At 31.5% G+C, this 17666-nt stretch overlaps 1 protein-coding gene across 1 annotated transcript in view; it reads left to right on the forward strand.

Moving 5' to 3' along the window:
- The window catches only part of LOC118194028 (cyclin-dependent kinase 10-like), a 65374-nt gene that overhangs the window by 32401 nt on the left and 15307 nt on the right, over nt 1–17666 (forward strand). Inside the window, exon 10 of the mRNA XM_035365240.2 lies at nt 15310–15433. Coding sequence (XP_035221131.1) covers nt 15310–15433 — 124 coding nt within the window. The remainder of the gene's footprint in view (nt 1–15309; nt 15434–17666) is intronic.

Genomic DNA, 17666 nt, shown 5'->3' on the forward strand with positions numbered 1-17666 from the left:
TGATTGGTAAACTGGTTGAATTAACCCTATGTTTTTCTCAGAATATGATATTCAATATGCAGTCAAAAGTCGTTAATCCGGACTCGTCGGGACTTCGGCGATTCCGGATTATCGATTTTTCCGGATTATAGATCATCAGTTTAAATCTCGTAAGATGGCATGCAGAAATTCTAAAATTAAAAATATGAAACCGTAATTTATGAAATAAAGAACAATTATGATCTAAAGGGTATCAAAATTTACAAAAAAAAAAAAAAAAAAAAAAGCTTAATGTTTATTTGTTTACTTTATTAAACATTTCTTTCAATGTAAGTTGTTTAAGTTGCTTCGTTTTATGTGATAATACTTTCTCCTTAATTCTATAAACAGACATAATTTCTTGTTCAGTTACAAAGTTCCGCTGTTCAAGTCCCGTTAATTGCTGTGCCGAGAATACCGACTAACTTGTCAATCGAAATTTTTTCGTTTTCACTAACCTCTCTGTCACATTCTTCATGTCTTTATCCATTTCTTGGAGCAATTCCACTTTTTATTTGTTGGACATCGAAACATACTTTCGTTTTGTAGATCCTTTGGAAGTTCCAGCATCGGAAATTCTATTTGACATAATCGAAATTTCAAGTTTATGTTTATAAAATTGCTCTTACAGTCTGCAAAAAATAATAAGCGGGATGTGCCAATGCGGTGCATGCGCAGAAAGTTTTTAGCTTTGAGGTCCAGATTATAGATCATTCCGGATTATGGGTGTCCGAATTAACGACTTTTGACTGTATCTGGTTGTTACAAAAGTTTTTGATAAAAAATGTTCTTAATAAATTTGGAAAAAAAACATGCTAGCAGTAACTTTAGTGCGGGTAATCACCATCCAAATCTATGATTTTCTGCTAATGTTTTGTTGGTTTTTCAAAGTCCAGAAACTTGGTGGCTTTGAATCCAAAAACAGATCAACCTCATTTCAGACTTCCTGTACAAAATGGAAGATAGCACCGGCAAGATGTAGCTGCAGGTGTGGAAAAAAGGTAGAAGTTTAAAGGTGCGATGTCAGGGCTATGTAGTGGGTGTGGCAAAAGATCCCATTTGAAGTCCAGAGTCCAGCCAGTGAATGCAGATACATGTGACCTTTGTTTTCTCTAGATCAGGACTGTCAAATTATTTTTACTGCCTGCGAACGGCCTGCCAAATTATTTTTATGGCCCGCGAATACATTTTACTGTGAATAAATTTATGTTACTATTATTATTAATATTAAAATTATTTTACTATGTGAAAATTTAAATCTAATTTGAATTTAAAGTAGGTGCTATTTAGTTTGAGTAACTTCACTTAACCTGGCTGAATACAGCAGCAATCCGTTTAACGTCTGATGTTGGTTGGCTTAACGTTGGCACCACATATTATATTTGTGGTTGGTTGTTGCTTATCTATGGTTGGCGCACGTGATGCGCACAATACCCTGCGCTATTTGGTTGATTCATGCAATTGTGCGATAGCAGTCTTGTCTAGAATTTGTTGAGGGGTGACTGTGTTATAATATTATTAACTTAATTTCATGTTTTTTTATTAATTAAAATAATTATTGAACATGAGGGCTACTAATAAAAGAAAAATAGACCTCGAAAATCGAGAATTACAAGATCGCTGGGAGATAGATTATTTATTTATTCTGAACAAGAATCGCAAACCACAGTATTTGGAATGTTTACTAATCATAGCTGTGTGTAAAGAATATAACTTAAAGCACCATTATCTTTCCATGCATGAAAAAACGTATCATTTGTACACGCGAGACATGAAAATACTACTAGTGAAAAAAATGAAAAAGCAGCTGGATCATCAAACGATTAATTTTAATCAAGAACCAAAATTTCAAGAAGCATCTGTAGCTGCATCGTTTGAAGTTTGTTTAGAAATAGTAAAGGCAAAGAAGCCATTTTTGGATGGAAAATTCATTAAAAAATGTGCCATAAAAATGGCTCAAACATTTAATGACAACGAAATGGTAAGAAAATTTCAAACAGTATCACTTTCTTACCTGACTGTAAGCCGACGTATAAACAAGATTGGCATGCATGTCACTAATAAATTAGAAAACCTAATCAATAGTTGCTGCTATTTTTTGATAGCAATGGATGAAAGCACAGACATTTCCGATAGAAGTCAAATGCTTATCTTTATAAGAACTGTAAATGAAAACTATAATTATTCAGAAGAACTTTTAAAATTACAATCATTACATGGAACTACAAAAGGTGAAGATATTTACAAACAATTAAAATGTTCAGTAGAGCAGTATGGCGGATTTGACAAGTGCACTGCTATTGTAACTGACGATGTTAGAGCTATGACGGGCAAAAGTATGGGCTCGCGGGACTTTTGCAAAAAGAAGGAATAACATGTCGTATGTTACACTGTATTATCCATCAGGAGGCATTATGTGGTTTATCCCTACAACTAAAAGATATAATGGACAAGGTTTGCAAAATTACTAATTTAATTCGCGGCGGAAATCGTTCTCTTACACACCGAAAATTTAAAACATGTTTGGATGAATTGGAAACTGAGTATGGAGATCTGCTTTTACATAGTAACGTTCGTTGGTTTAGTGCTTGAGGAGATTCTTTACACTTCGTAAAGACATTCATCTTTTTCTCACAGAAATTGCCATCGATGAAAATTTGACAGCAAATTTAGTTGATAAAAATTTTATTTATTCACTTGCTTTCCTAACGGATATTACAAATTATTTAAATATTTTGAATAACAAGAACAAAATCAAAAGATCAAGATCAAAAGATCAAAATGTGTGTTGCCTTTATAAATATGTTACTGGATTTAGAAACAAATTAAAATTGTTAAGGTTTAATTTGGAGCAAAATAATTTATTTTATTTTGTATCTTGCAAAGAGATCTATGAAGGAATGTTATATAGAAGCGAATTTTAAAATATTTCTACCAAAATTAGATATGCTAATTACAGATTTCAATGAAAGATTTTCTCAATTTGATGATCTTAACTGTGTATTGATTTATTTTGTGATCCAATTAATATTGATATCAACTCCATTGATCTTAAATGTCAAATAGAATTATGTGACCTGCAGGCTGACTCATTTTTTACATCTCGTGGAGTAACTGGAATAGAAATATTGAAATTTTTACATAAATTTAATTAGATGGAATAATTGCTATCACAATAGATCTTTATTTAAAAAAATGATCTAATGTAAAGTAAAAAAAAAAAAAAATTAATGTACAAAAAAAAAAAAAAAAAGACAGAATACATGGCAGCAATTATATTGAATCTTATTAAATTATTTGTATGGCCCTGAAGAAGGCCTTTTTTTCTTTACACGAGAAATATCCAAAATTGAGAGATTTTGGACTTCAAATTGTATCAATGTTCGGAAGTACATATATCTGCGAGCGTGTATACTCTGATATGAAATATATATTCAAAATATAGAAACAGTTTGAAAGATTCCACTCTTGAAGATATAATTAGACTTATCACAACAAATATTGATGTGGACATAAAATATATTGTTGCTAAACAATTACGGCCACAATGTTCTCATTAATATATTACGAATATTTTAAAATTTTCTTTTTAGTATAAATACAATATTTTTTTAATTAACATAAACTGACTTTTCATTTATCAACCTTCTTGGCCCCCGAAATGTTTGGTGAAGAAAATATGCCCTGTGGGCTATGATAAGTTTGACAGCGCTGCTCTAGATGAAAACTGCTTACCCTTTGGCACGGGAGCTCAATTCGACATTTTTTCTTGATTGCAGCATCAATATGGGCTAGCGTCTTGCTGTATACCTTACTGTCGAGTGTTTTACCTTTTCCTAGATACTTTTTGTGGATAATACCACGGCAGTCAAACCAGATACTAAGCACAATACTTTTGTTAGTCAAATTGGACTTTGCGACGCTGCTGTCAGGCTCACTAGGTGCAGACCAACCCCTTTTCAGACTGTGTAGTTGAAGTAAATCCAATTTTGATCATAAGTGATGATCCGATCCAGAATTTTGTCCTTGTGTTGATATTTAAGCAAATTAGTGAAGACCCGAACATATCTGTTCTTATCTGCTTGAGTCAGTTCATGCAGCACCCAGTGATTGAACTTATATGTTAAGTTTTTGCGATGCATAGCACGACTAATGGACATGACACTAATGTCTAACGCCTTAGCAAGCTCTCGAGTGGTTGCATACTGATCTTCTTCGACAAGTTCTATTAGGTGGGCCTCATCAACATCAGTAGGCTGGCCAGAGCACTCTGCTTCTTCTTGAATGTCATAGTTCTTGTTTTTGAACTTTGGCACCAAACCTTCACAGTGTCATATGATACAACATTAGCATCTAAAGCCATACGCATGCTTTGGTGATATTCTGTAGCTGACTTTTTAGCCACAGAACTAGAACAGTGTTTGTACGGTCCTTAAGAGTCCTTAAAAGTCCTTAAATTTTTTAAAATTGATTTTTGGTCCTTAAAAGTCCTTAATTTTGGCTAAAATCAGCAGAAGGTCCTTAATTTTAATCATCTGAAATTTCTGTTTCTTTTTATGACTGCCATTTTGAGTGTGAATTAGCATTTTGAAGGAATATTTTTGGCGATTCACTGACATATATGGTTATCTTTTGAATGGGTTCATGGGTTATAATTTGTTTCTATTTCTAATAAAAATGATGGGATACTGGAGTTTCTAAGCAAGAAGTGAAACATAAGCATTTTGAAATTCCTTTTTTCTAATAAAGAACACTTAAACAACTTTTCGCTTATGGGGATGTGAATTCTTTTATTAAACAGCTCTAAATTTGGCGACTTGTCAACATTTTGGCGATTTTAGAATCAGATTCTATAGAAAATTTTTAATTCCGAGATCTGACAATTTTTCGACCAGTTTTTTTAAAGCATCATAACATTGATAAATTTCATTAAAATAATGGTAATATATTGAAATTATATATAAAAAATAACATTAAAATAAAACATTCTATTTTTCGCTGTCATATTATAAAGTTTCATTTTGGCAACTTATACAATATTATGAATCTGATAAATAAGGCATATTGCTATAAAGCATAATTTATGAAACAGCTCTTAGCAAGAACAAAATTAGCTATGCAATTAATTAAAAATGTCTTCTTTTTAATATTTTCATAGTAAGCATTTTTCCCATGCAATTGTCTCGGAATATTCAAAATTCTCAGAATATGCATCAGTTTTCTCTATAAAATTAATTTTACACTTTTTCCCTCCTTCTTTTTTTTCAAAATTTTTCTGACTTTTTGCTGTTACAGAATTGGAAGGGATAATTTTTCTTTAGTATTTTAGACATTGCAGCTTGGAAAGTTTAGAAGGGTTTGAAGTCAAGATTTATAGACCCATGATCCTAGAAGATTTGAGAAATATGTGACAAAATGAAAAATGTCTCCATGATATCGATATGTAATGGATGTATTTTACAGAAAGTTTGGGATGAATTTCTTACCTTTTGGAGAACGTCTGGAAGAACAATGAAAACATAATATTTAAATGTTTTACTCCTGATACTAGAATCTTTTTCTTAACATGTTTATCTTCCCTTTATTTTCTCTACCTTTCACTAGACACAAGCATCAAAAATATCAAAAATGCTTCTAATCTTATCACTGGGCAGGCATTATAGAAAGGGATTTTTTTATTAATAAAGAAATTGAAAACTTACAATTTAAAAGATTCATCTAATATGCCTTAATGCATCATACACAGAGCTGGCACTAGGCATTTTCCCACCTGATACGATCTCTGTGGATCCTAAATTCTAAAAGTTTTGCTATCTATAGATTTTGTTGTTCGGTGTGTCACTAAATTCTAAAAATTCTGCCACACCAGCTTTGTAACCGGGCTTTACCATATATATTTCATATTTCTTCTGAATGTACATATTACTAAAGAAATAGAATTAGCCACTTTTTCTGTACATTCTAAATGCATTTAGTGTTTTTTAGAATAACAGAAATAATTAGATCCAAAAATTCTAAAATGAATTGGAACTGTGTTGAAGAAAGAAACTGAATACATAAAGAAAATTACTCCTCAAAGATATGTGCAGTTATTATTATGTAACTTACCCAATTGTTTATAATTTCAGCCTTTCAGTTTATGATTCACTCGGGGGTTTGGGACTATTTAACTTTTACCAGATCAAGTAAACCCTCATAGGTACCTTGTGGAGAGGTTGACAAGTTAGAAGATAAGCACGCAGAAACTAGCATTGAGACAACTCTCTAATTGTTAGTAAAGATGATTAAAGAGAAGGAAATCAATATAAACTAGCCAAAATGTTTGGAAAGGCTTCAAATTAAAATGAAGGATAAATATTATGAGTGTTGTTACAAAACACTCAACAAAATATTTGTTTTGTTACAAAACATATGTTTTGTAGCTTTTAATGTGTATCCTAATATCGTTTAAGAATCAATGTCATAAATTACATGTATTTTAAACTGTGAAATTTTATTAGATTTTGATTTTAATAGGCTTTTTTTAACAAATATTGTTAAAACATAAAATTTAATAGTGGCCATGTAAATCCATAATGACTAAGGTTATCTAATTACCTAATTTAATTATTTATAACTAACTGCTGACCCTTAAAAGTTATCTCTACATATTAAAGTGAGTTATTGCCTTTCATTAGCACTTACTGTGGTCACAAGATAAAACACAAAAATTTAAAAATTCAAGTAAAACTTATTCTTTGCATCTAGTGAATACAAAACAACTTATCATCTGCGGTACTTTAATCGCTTATTGGAACATTAAAGTATATTAACTGGGCTACAATCCCTTGGAACTCTACACAAAGCTATGACACTAACTGCATCAAACAAAGCCTGACTAAGTTTCAACACTTGCCAACTGTGTCTACATCAGACCTTTCAGGTTTGTTCTAATGAGCATGTCTCTCTCTAGACAAGCAACAGCGGTGACAACATTCAGTCTTTTGTTATGAATCATGCTGACTGTGATCTTGCTTCTCATTTTAACCTATACGTTTGACGTAAAATCTACCTGCTATTTACTAAACCTCTAGACTGAACAAGTATGTAACAAAATGAGATAAAAAAATCAACATAAAGCTAACTATTAGTAAAACATAAGTAAATGTCATTTTCTTTCAAATATATCCAACTATTATAAGTGTAAAATATTTCATCCTACTTGATAAATTGTATAAAGTTTATTTTATTCTCAAACTTATTAATCATTATGTTAATTAATTCATGTTTAGTAATAATGCATACTACTCAGGGATCTGTTTTATTTTTAGGATGGTATTACAAAAGTGAAATTCAGGCATAGAATAGTATTTTTAATTGAATTTATTCAGTTCCCATTTGCTCATAGGTCCTTAATTTTTTCATTAATGGTCCTTAAAAGTCCTTAAAAGTACTTAATTTCTGTGTGCAGAAATGTGTACGAACCCTGTAGAAGTAAAAGATGGTTCTAATCTGGTAGCATGATAGTTCCATTTCAGACACCTTGGTCTTAATGTTAATAATTTTTTTTTCTTTCCAAATTTCACAACACAGTGTTCTAAAACAAGTCTGTTTCTTTTAAACGCTGAAAGTCGTTTGACAAAATATGATTAAACATACCAATGCGAACTGTTTATGCAAACGATATTTGCGGTCACAGAAAACTTTCGTTAAAACCCGATATTAAATGCTGATGTTGGTTTATAAATACTTGTCTGAGATGGCTGCCATGAAGGGCTGAATTGCATTTAAAATATTAGTCAGCCTTTGTTTGGTGTAATATTTGTTTTTGATTTGATTATTTGTCCACTCTGATGTTGCAAAACCATAAAGTCTATATGTCTCAAGAGAAGGGATAGCTTTGTAGAGGACTTCTTTAAGGGAATATATCTCATATTTTATGTTGCATATGGGACAAAACCACAAAAATGTCATGACTTTCATGGGAAAACTCAGTCACATGTATGTTGTATATTGTAGAAAATGCATTTGCACATTAGGAATTGGAAGATGGATTCACTTAACGGTATTCAGTTATCTTATCCACTTAGCTGTTGATGGACCAAATCATATTGATGTTATTTGGAAATTTTTATTTGCTTAAATGCTGCATGAGATAACTGATAATGAAATACCATTAAAATTATACAAAGTAACTGTGTGCAATGTTGTATGTATGTAATTATTAATAAAGCAAAAATCTGCATATACAAACATTAAAGCTGAAATATCTATATGCATTTTTATAATGCTAATATAAATTATGGTTGCCTATCAGTAGCCACATGGATAAGACTACTAAATACTGGTAATTTGATCTGGATTCAAATCTTGGTAAATAGACTGGCTGTGTTATTATTCCCATTGTTTTTCCATGTATAGTGTGAATGTGAGCCAGTTTCTCTTTAAAAGTCTTACATGAAAGCATGCCTTCTCTTAATAGTTTTCATATGTCATAATCTAATAAATCAAAATCCTAAGTTAGTGTAAATTAACATTTAAGAAAAGAAATCTAAAATTCCTTGCAATTTTTAATTTAATTAATTTATTACAAAATTGTATGTCAGTAGATTCTATATTATACACATATTGTGATTTAAAAAAAGCCATTATATGAGGGCCTTTCGAAAAGTAAAGATACAATGGCTCGCATTCCCTTTAAAAAAAAAAAAAAAATTTAGAAAGCGTCAGTTACATTTTATTAACTGGATTATTTATTATTTTTCAACATAATCACCCTGTTATCCAAACATTTGTTAAGTCGGTGCACAAGCTTTTGTATCCCACAGTCATAGAAAGTTGCCGCCTGTTGAAACCCAGCATGCACACAATTTCCTGTACCCTAACTTGACAGTCATAAAGAGTTCATAAAGAGTTGTCATTGACACTTCAGGTATGATCTGATGCAATTCTTTCAATTTGAGACGTCTATTCGCACAAATTGCTTCCTCTGTCCTCTGTTCTCTGAAGAAAGGCGTCCGAGATCACAGATGGCCGACCTGTTCTTTGTTCATCATGAACATCTGTCCTACCTTCAGAGAAATGACGACACCATTTCATTACAGTTTGTCGATTCATAATGTTACCATAAACAGAAACAATTTCTCTGCGAATATCCGCTGGTCGTTGACCTTTTGCATGAAGAAAACGTTTGACAGAGTGCACTTCACATTTGGCGGGATTTTGAATCGGCTCAACCATTTTAAACACGACCTACTCCAACCAGAATCGACGTTGAAATGCCGAACGACCATGAAGAGAAAGCTAACGATTCAAGGTTAACACCTATGTTGCCAACTTGCTCACCAAAACTTTTCTTTTCCTCTGGCGTATGGTGTATCTTTACTTTTTGAAATGCCCTCGTACTACTGATATTCAAACTGAATTATAACCAGAAACTGCAAGAATCACTAATGAATAGCTATGTTTACTGCTTTTATTTTTTAACTATCAAAATAAGCTGCTACTTGAATAACAATAACAATAGAATCAACATTCCAAAACAGAATAATCATGAACACTACTAGTTGCCATTCAACATAAAGAACTATAAATATGAATAACTATTTGCTGCCATTCAATATAAAAGAAATATAAATATGAATATTAACAAAATGTGAAAGTTAATTTTATGAAATAATTAAACACATGCAAAAATGTAAAATACTTGAAATTAAAAATAGTTATTACTCATGCAATAACTGAGCCACTACACTACTCCTCCACCAGTAATTAAGTTACGTTACAAAAGGGGAAAAATAGGTAGTAACTAGTATTGCAGTGTTGACCACATTCAGAAGAATTTAGACACAATCCTTGAATCTTAACAGGTAAACACATAGTAAGTACTACCTGTGTGAAAATGTTTTTGATCCACATCTGAATTTGAGTCTGGTCTCTGCAATTTGCTGTTATCAGGTTTTTTTTAACTGAGAATTTTCCTGGACTAAAATATAAGCTGGTTTCAAGCAATCCAGCTTATATTTTAGATTATTAACATATTTTCTTTTTATGCTAATAGTGAAATATTTATCTCTGTGATAAATGACTGGGAGTTCTCCTTCATTAGGAGGTTCCAAAGGTTTTTTTTTCACCCATTTATTTGCTGAAACACATGAGAACAGTTTTTTCAGTCTTTATGTACAATCTGTTCAGATGAATTTTTACGAATCTGTCTGGGTCAGACAATTTTCATCTGTTTCTGGAGGTTATTAGCAAAAGTCTCCAATGCTGCCTGGATATTTGGTTTGCTGGAAAACTCTACAGGATGTATGAGATTCTGGCCATAAACTATTTGCACAATTGAATGATTTGCATCTTCTTGGATAGCAGTTCACAAATGCAAAAATACTCTTGGTAATGTGTAGCTCCAAGACATGTTATGAGCTTTTAATGCTGTTTTTAATGTTCTGTGAAGGCACTGAACTTTGTCATTACACAAGGGGTGGTAGGCACTAGAGCAGGGATGTCAAACTCATAGGTGCACTTCAAATAGTTTAGTACACTACAATAGTTTGGGCCAAACAAACAAGGTTTAACTTTAGGCGGGCCGAAAAAAAAATCAATATTCATAGAAATTTAGATTTATTTTGAATAATACAATAATAAACATATATATATATTTATATAGAAAAGAACAAGAAAAAATTTAATGTTTACATCCTGATACTTGACATCTCTTCTCTGCTATTATCTTGCCTATTTCGGGAGAAATTTTGTTTGCAGTGATAACTTTCAACGCTGACCCAAGGTGAGCATCATTAATACGGTTTCTAATAGGAGACTTATTACCTTTCATGACTGAAAATAACTGCTCGCACCGATAAGTGCTACCAAACATGGAAATAATTTCATATGCGAATTTTTGAGTATTTTCAAACTTGGCTGGTAAATATTTGTAAAATTCAGGCAAGCCCACTTCAATGAATTTTGCTTTCAAATTTAAGTTGCATTGAATCTCGATCACCTCCATTTGCATATGGCTGGGTACTGAGTCAATACTTATTGAGAAAATCGAAGGAAACAAAAAAAAAAAAAAAAAAAATTGTCTTCGAGGGAACTAAAATTTCTCCAACAAACAGGACAAACAATTTCTCCAGCTTTCATTAGGCATTCCTTGATGAAATCACCATCAGTAAAAGGTTTCGAATGTTTAGCTATCAACTCGGACAAGACGTAGCTTGCATGTACCACTGCTTCACTTTCTTGCAATACTTTACTAAACATGGACTGTTGCTTTTTCACTCCTAACTTGAGCTCTTTCAACTTTTCTTCTCTCATTAATCCTTCATAATTGTTATATTTCGATTTGTGTTGTTCGTAATGACGTTTAATATTATATAACTTTGGTACATTAATAGTATTATTACATATCCAGCAGATTATTTTATCTTTTATTTCACAGCAAAAATATTCTAATTCCCATTTTACTTGGAATATTCTATGTTCGTCAGCGATTTTTCGTTTAATTTTACTACCACTTGGTTTTGATATAGACATACTGAATACAAAGGGCTGGAATAAACACGGTTAACGTTAAAAAGTTAACAAAAATTTATTCTTTCCACAAGAGATAAATCAAAATGCTGAAATATTTCTTCAAAAATATTCTAACAATATCACAAAATGTCAAACGTTTAGCAAAAATCAATTCAAAACAGAGAAACTAATTCTTTCTTATAGCGAAATCGCTACAAATCAATCACAGCATTAAGTAAACAAACAGTTCGCTAGAACTACAGCTACTACTGAGATGAGTTGTTTGTTCTCGGCTTTTATAAGCTTTATAATTAATTTCTCGAATATACTGGAAACATCTATAAATATCTGCATTTTTGTGGATAGCAACAGCAATTACGAGATATTTATTTATTAAGTATTAAATGCACGCGCTGTTCTATTTTTAACCTTCCAACGCAGCTGTCTTTTCAAAAATCGTCTGCGTTGCTAAGGCAACATGAAGCAAATCTAATTACCATTCTAAATAAAAAAAACTAAATAAATAAATAACTATGAAATCCGTAACTATGAATTAAGTAATAATTAATAATAAAGCAAAGTGCACGTACAAAACTATGATTGGAAAACTGAGACCATGAGTTCGGCCACATTCGGCTATCGGGGAATGCGTACAAGTTCTGAGTGCACGTGTCCCCCAAAAGCCGAAGGTAGCTGAACGTAAGCTACTCACACGCATTTGTAATTTAAGTAGTGTGTGTGTCAGCTCGCTGTGAGTGATCTAACAACACTGAATAAATTATTGTTAATTACTTAGCAGTAAACATTTCATTTTTTTCTTCGTCGATATGTTATTTTATTATTATATATTATTATTTGCCGATATATTGGCCGGGCCGCAAAAATATTTGTTGTGGGCTGTGAGTTTGACATCCTTGCACTAGAGTGTTATAAATTGATGCCACAAATTTTGGGCAAAGCTTGTAATGTGTCACATTTAAATTGGGATCCACGATCACTAATGAATTTGCTTGGCATTCTGAAACCCGCAATTGAATGGCTATAAAACGGCTGTTGCGACATTATCAGCTGAAATATTAAATAAAGGAATTGCTTTCATCCACTTCGAAAATCTTTGAATGCAAGTAGGACAGTAAATATTACCTTGGATTGGGGGCGTGGTCCTATGAGATTGATATGGATTACAGAAAATCTTCTTGATAGTATTTCAATATCACCTAATTTTGTTTTGAGTATTTCAATATCACCTAATTTTGTTTTGGTATGCTAGCTGATTTTAGCTGTTTGGCAAGGAATGCAGGTTCACATCCACAATTCTACAACTTTCTTAATGTTTGGCCAAATGAATTTTGATGTCATTTTCTTTCTAGTTGATTTAATTCCTGGATGTGATAAACCGTCAATTTGCTGAAAGACTTATTTTCTGAAAGCTTGAGGAATATACAACTGAATATTTTTAGTTGATGTATCACATCGCAAATATTCCCCATTTTTAAATAAACGGAAGATGAATTAGCACAAAATACTTCTGTTTTCTGATTCATATCATTAATTTTATCTGCCATAAACATTTGCTTAGATCTTCACCGCTAACTGATGATATATTTTGTATTGAGTTAGGAGCGTCTTAAGGAAAAGTGTTTTGATTAAACTTTCAGACACATCTGCAGCAACAACTGATCTCAGTTTTCACAAAAGTTGGCTTGGTTTCATGTCTCCAAGCTCAATATCAGTAATCAAACATTTAATCTGCGCATTTTCACTTTCCTTAAATAAATGTAATAATCTAGTTTTAGCATTGGAATATTTTGTAGCACTTTCATTCATTACAATATCCCAAATATTTTCGATAAAATTAGGTTCAAGTTGGGAAACTGAGTAATTAAATTTTGTTTCTTCTGAAACAATATTACTCATTTTAAACTGCACTTGAAAAAAAAAAAAAAAAATTCTAGCTTATCAGTCCAAAAACAAGGTATTTTTACACTCACCTTATGAAGTTTCAGAGACTGCATCGATTCTTTCGCAGCAGTTTCAGAAGAGTCATGTTTTGTCATTTCAAGAATAAAACAAGATGGACAAAAATATAGTCTTGACTACTGATATTCTAACTGAATTATAATTAGAAACAGCAAGAATCACCAACAGATATCTAAGTTTGCTGCTTTTATATTTTAGCTATCAAAATGAGGTGCTACTTAAATAACAATAGAATCAATATTCAAAAACGGAATAATCACGAATCACTACTAGTTGTCATTCAGCGTAAAAGAAATGTAAATATGAGTAACTACTTTTTGCCATTCAGCATAAAAGAAATAAAAATAAGAATATTAACAAAACGTGAATGTTAAAGAAATAATTAAACACATGCAAAAATATAAAATGCTTGAAATTAAAAATAACTATTACTCATGTAATAACTGGGCCACTACAAGACCATCTTTAAATGAAAGGAAGTGACTGAGTGGCTAAAGCCATAAAACACTGATAGTTTGTTACAATAGTCAAATAAGCTAGAGTTTACCATCTTCCCAGCATTTACCAGTGTAGCCTTGGAAAAAAACTTTTTTTTCAACAGCTAAATGAAGTTTATATCTGCATTAAATTCTTATATCTGCATTAACTCTTAGAAAACCATTCACAAAAGCATCTCTTTTTCTAGGCCAGCAGCCCTTGCATGCTTTTTTGCTTTTTATTTAAAGCTTCTGGTTCTCGAGCAATTGAAAAATTTTAGAATTTCAGGGTATTTTTTAACATTCACTCTGAAAAATTAAGCAAATGGGAGACTTATAAAGCCATCATAAAGCACATACAGTGCTCTCAAAACCCTGCTGATAATTTCTAAAGTGTGACTAGAATTGCATTGCTCTCTTTTTAAGTGTTTGGCAAGGAATGCAGGTTCACGTGCACAATGCTACAACTTTCTTAATGTTGGGCCATCAGTATGTGTAATGGGGGCAGTCACTAGAGTAACAAGCCTTAAGGGATGATTTGGCCTTTATTGTTACTTTTTTTTGGGGGGGGGCTAATGTTGGCCTTATGAAATACAAATATTATATTATAACATATATTTTACTTAATTAGAAGTAACAAAAAGTATGTCGGGAATTGTCATCTGTAACTTGAATCTTATGATTCTAATTAAATAAAGAACAATCATTTTCCTATAAGCTTCAACCAGAATGACTGTTGCAAGTTTAGCAATATCTCTGCAATCTTTCATGGTTGGTGGTATTTTATGATTGGTTAAGATGTTTTAATTTCATTTGTTGAAGGCCTACACATTTGGCCTTTAATTTCATATGTTGGATTTTATGTATAAAATGCACTTTTTTTTCATCTTTTTTAATGTTCAAGCTAGTAATAAATAAGATGATTGTTTTAACATATAAGATGACTGTTTTGATAATTTTAGACCGGAATTTTTTTTTCTGTGTCATATGTCTTTCTACCATCAATTGCTTTTATAAATGCTCACCTATCCAGAAATTTCACGTATCCAGAATTTGTTATTTTCTGATTTTTTTTTTCATCTTTTTGCATGGCTTTTCTACTGTGAATTGCATACACTCATCGAGAATCTGATATTTCCTGATCATTATGGATAGTTCTGGATGCTTGAGCTTTTACTGCAATGTGTGTTGCAGTTGCTATGTGTTGCTATATGACTTGTTGAATATGTGAAAAGTTGCAGTAATTACAAATCTGTGACTATTAATCATGTATTTATGAATCTGGATTAAATGAGAAATAGTATGTGTTAAAGTTTTAATCATACTTTTTGCATTTCAGGTCTACTGGATGTATTTTTGCAGAACTTCTACTGAAGAAACCACTTTTCCGTGCAGATTCTGACTGTGATATAATCAGATTGATAATTGAAAGCCTTGGGACTCCTACTGAAAGCATATGGCCAGTATGTTTTTAACTACTTTTCACATACAACCAGATCTGTAGAGCAGATGTTATATTCAATATATATTAATTGAGCTTAAATCTGTGACAAGAGCTTTTTTTTCCTGTAATGAAAGAATGAAGAAAAAATTGACATAGGATTTGATAAATTACTATTAACTTTAAGGCATGTTTAATATGCTTTATTTAAAAAATTATAATGATATATTATTTATCTCTGCAATATGGAATATTTTAATACTTCTCTTTAGCAGCAAATGTGTTTATAAAGTAGAAAGAAAAGTGGGGAGTTACTATGGCCAAGGAACATATGAGAGAGTGCTTAAGCATGAGCATTTAATTTGTCTGTTGTGATTCCTACTTCCACCCATATGTGTAATGGGGGCAGTCACTATAGTAACAGGCCTTAAGGGATAAGTCAAATTCAGGTTTTATGTTTTTTTTCGGGGGGGGGGGCAATGTTGCCATGTGAAAGACAAATCTTATAACACACATTTTACTAATCAGAAGTAGCAAAAAGTATGTCGGGAATAAAATAGTTGGTATTTGAACATCATTTGTACTGTTACTTATAGATATCAATATCATAATGATTTACAGTGAATTGTCAGTTAACAAAGGTAACACTAGACATTATGTTCACAGTTCACTCAAAGCTAATCTGAAGGCAGTTGGAAGAAAGATGCTGGAAAGGGAATCAATTCACATGTCATTAACAAGAAAACACACTACTAACCATCTGTCTGTATTTTTAAAAAATTAAATTTGGAGAATAAATTAATTTAATTATGGAAATGAAACCAGTGTTCAAAACAAAACAAAAAAAAAAGCACACCTTAAATAAAGAAAGACTAAACATCATTAGAAAATAAGTTATATATGATATTAAAGAAAAGCAATTAGAAGGGAATTTAAACAGTCATTTGAAAAAGGTTAATTAGAATTTTTGTTTCACAGAGTCCATCTTACTCGCATCAGCTACTATCGCTGCTATTACCTCATTTTCCTTTCTCTCTCTCTCTCTCTCTCTCTTTTTTTTTTTTTTTTTCATGTGCAAGTTTTTTTATATTTATTTATTTATTTTTTTATTATTATTTTTTTTTTACTGCATTGATGATTTGTGATGGTAATTTTTCTATTTTTTTCCAATAAGAAAAAAAAAATCAGATAGGGCCCTGTTAATCAGGAATTAGCTGTACATTTCTTTGTTTCATATAAAGGGGCAAACAAGATCATAATTATGATCACCACTGTGGTAATGTCTTCTAGTAAGAAATTAAATTCTTGTATTTCATATCACTCTAGTTCATTTTCTGTTAAGCAACCATATTTTACAAAATTTCTTTATCTGAGGAATTTTTGTATCTACAAAACTTGATTCTAATATATTGTAAGCTACATGAAAGACAACAACTAGACAAAAATGTTTTTGATTAATTAGAAATAGAACACCACTATCCTTCACAAACATTTTGGTAATATATTAGAAGGAACAATGCAAAATCATAAATTTATAGAAAATATTTTTATAGATATTTTGTCTTTAAGATTTATGTGTTTTTACTTCCTTGTATGAAGTAAAAAGGAAGTATTGTAACCGTGAAAAATTTTGGGTATCATATTTCAACGAAAATATTCATTTTGACCGCTATCGAATGCAATTTAATGATGTTTTTGCATGACATAAGGGGCAGAATAAAGGACCCTTTTCCCCCAAAAAAAATTTTAAAGCAGATTTTAAATAAATTCTGAAGAGATTTTTTCGTGACGTCTGTATATGTATGCATGTATCTCACATAACTCAAAAATGAGTAGCCTCAGAACAAAAGCAAAAGTATGTTTCGAAGTCCATTAAACAAAAAGTGGAATTGCTGCAAAAAATGGATAAAGGCGTATCCTTTGTTTATCTAAACTTTAACGTTTGTTTATCTAAACTTTGTTTATCTTTAACGCTGGGGCGCGCAATGAATTGGAAGTTGATCTGTCAGCACTATCCTTATCTTCAGGGCAGATGTTTTTATTTTATTTGGCTTATAATTCCTTACTAAATATAGTATTTCATCATTGATAAACTCCGTCTTTGATATGATTTAAATTAAATTCCTCGTCATTATAATTCGCTTCCGATAGCGAAGAAAATGACAGAGGTTATTAAAAACAAAAAAATTTTGATTGACAAATTAGTCGGTATTCTCGACACAGCAATTATAGGACTTGAACAGCGGAACTTTGTA

The sequence above is a fragment of the Stegodyphus dumicola genome, chromosome 4 (assembly GCF_044657685.1).
Source record: "Stegodyphus dumicola isolate Sdum_Otavi_A_Nest chromosome 4, ASM4465768v1".
In the NCBI taxonomy this organism is placed as follows: domain Eukaryota; kingdom Metazoa; phylum Arthropoda; class Arachnida; order Araneae; family Eresidae; genus Stegodyphus; species Stegodyphus dumicola.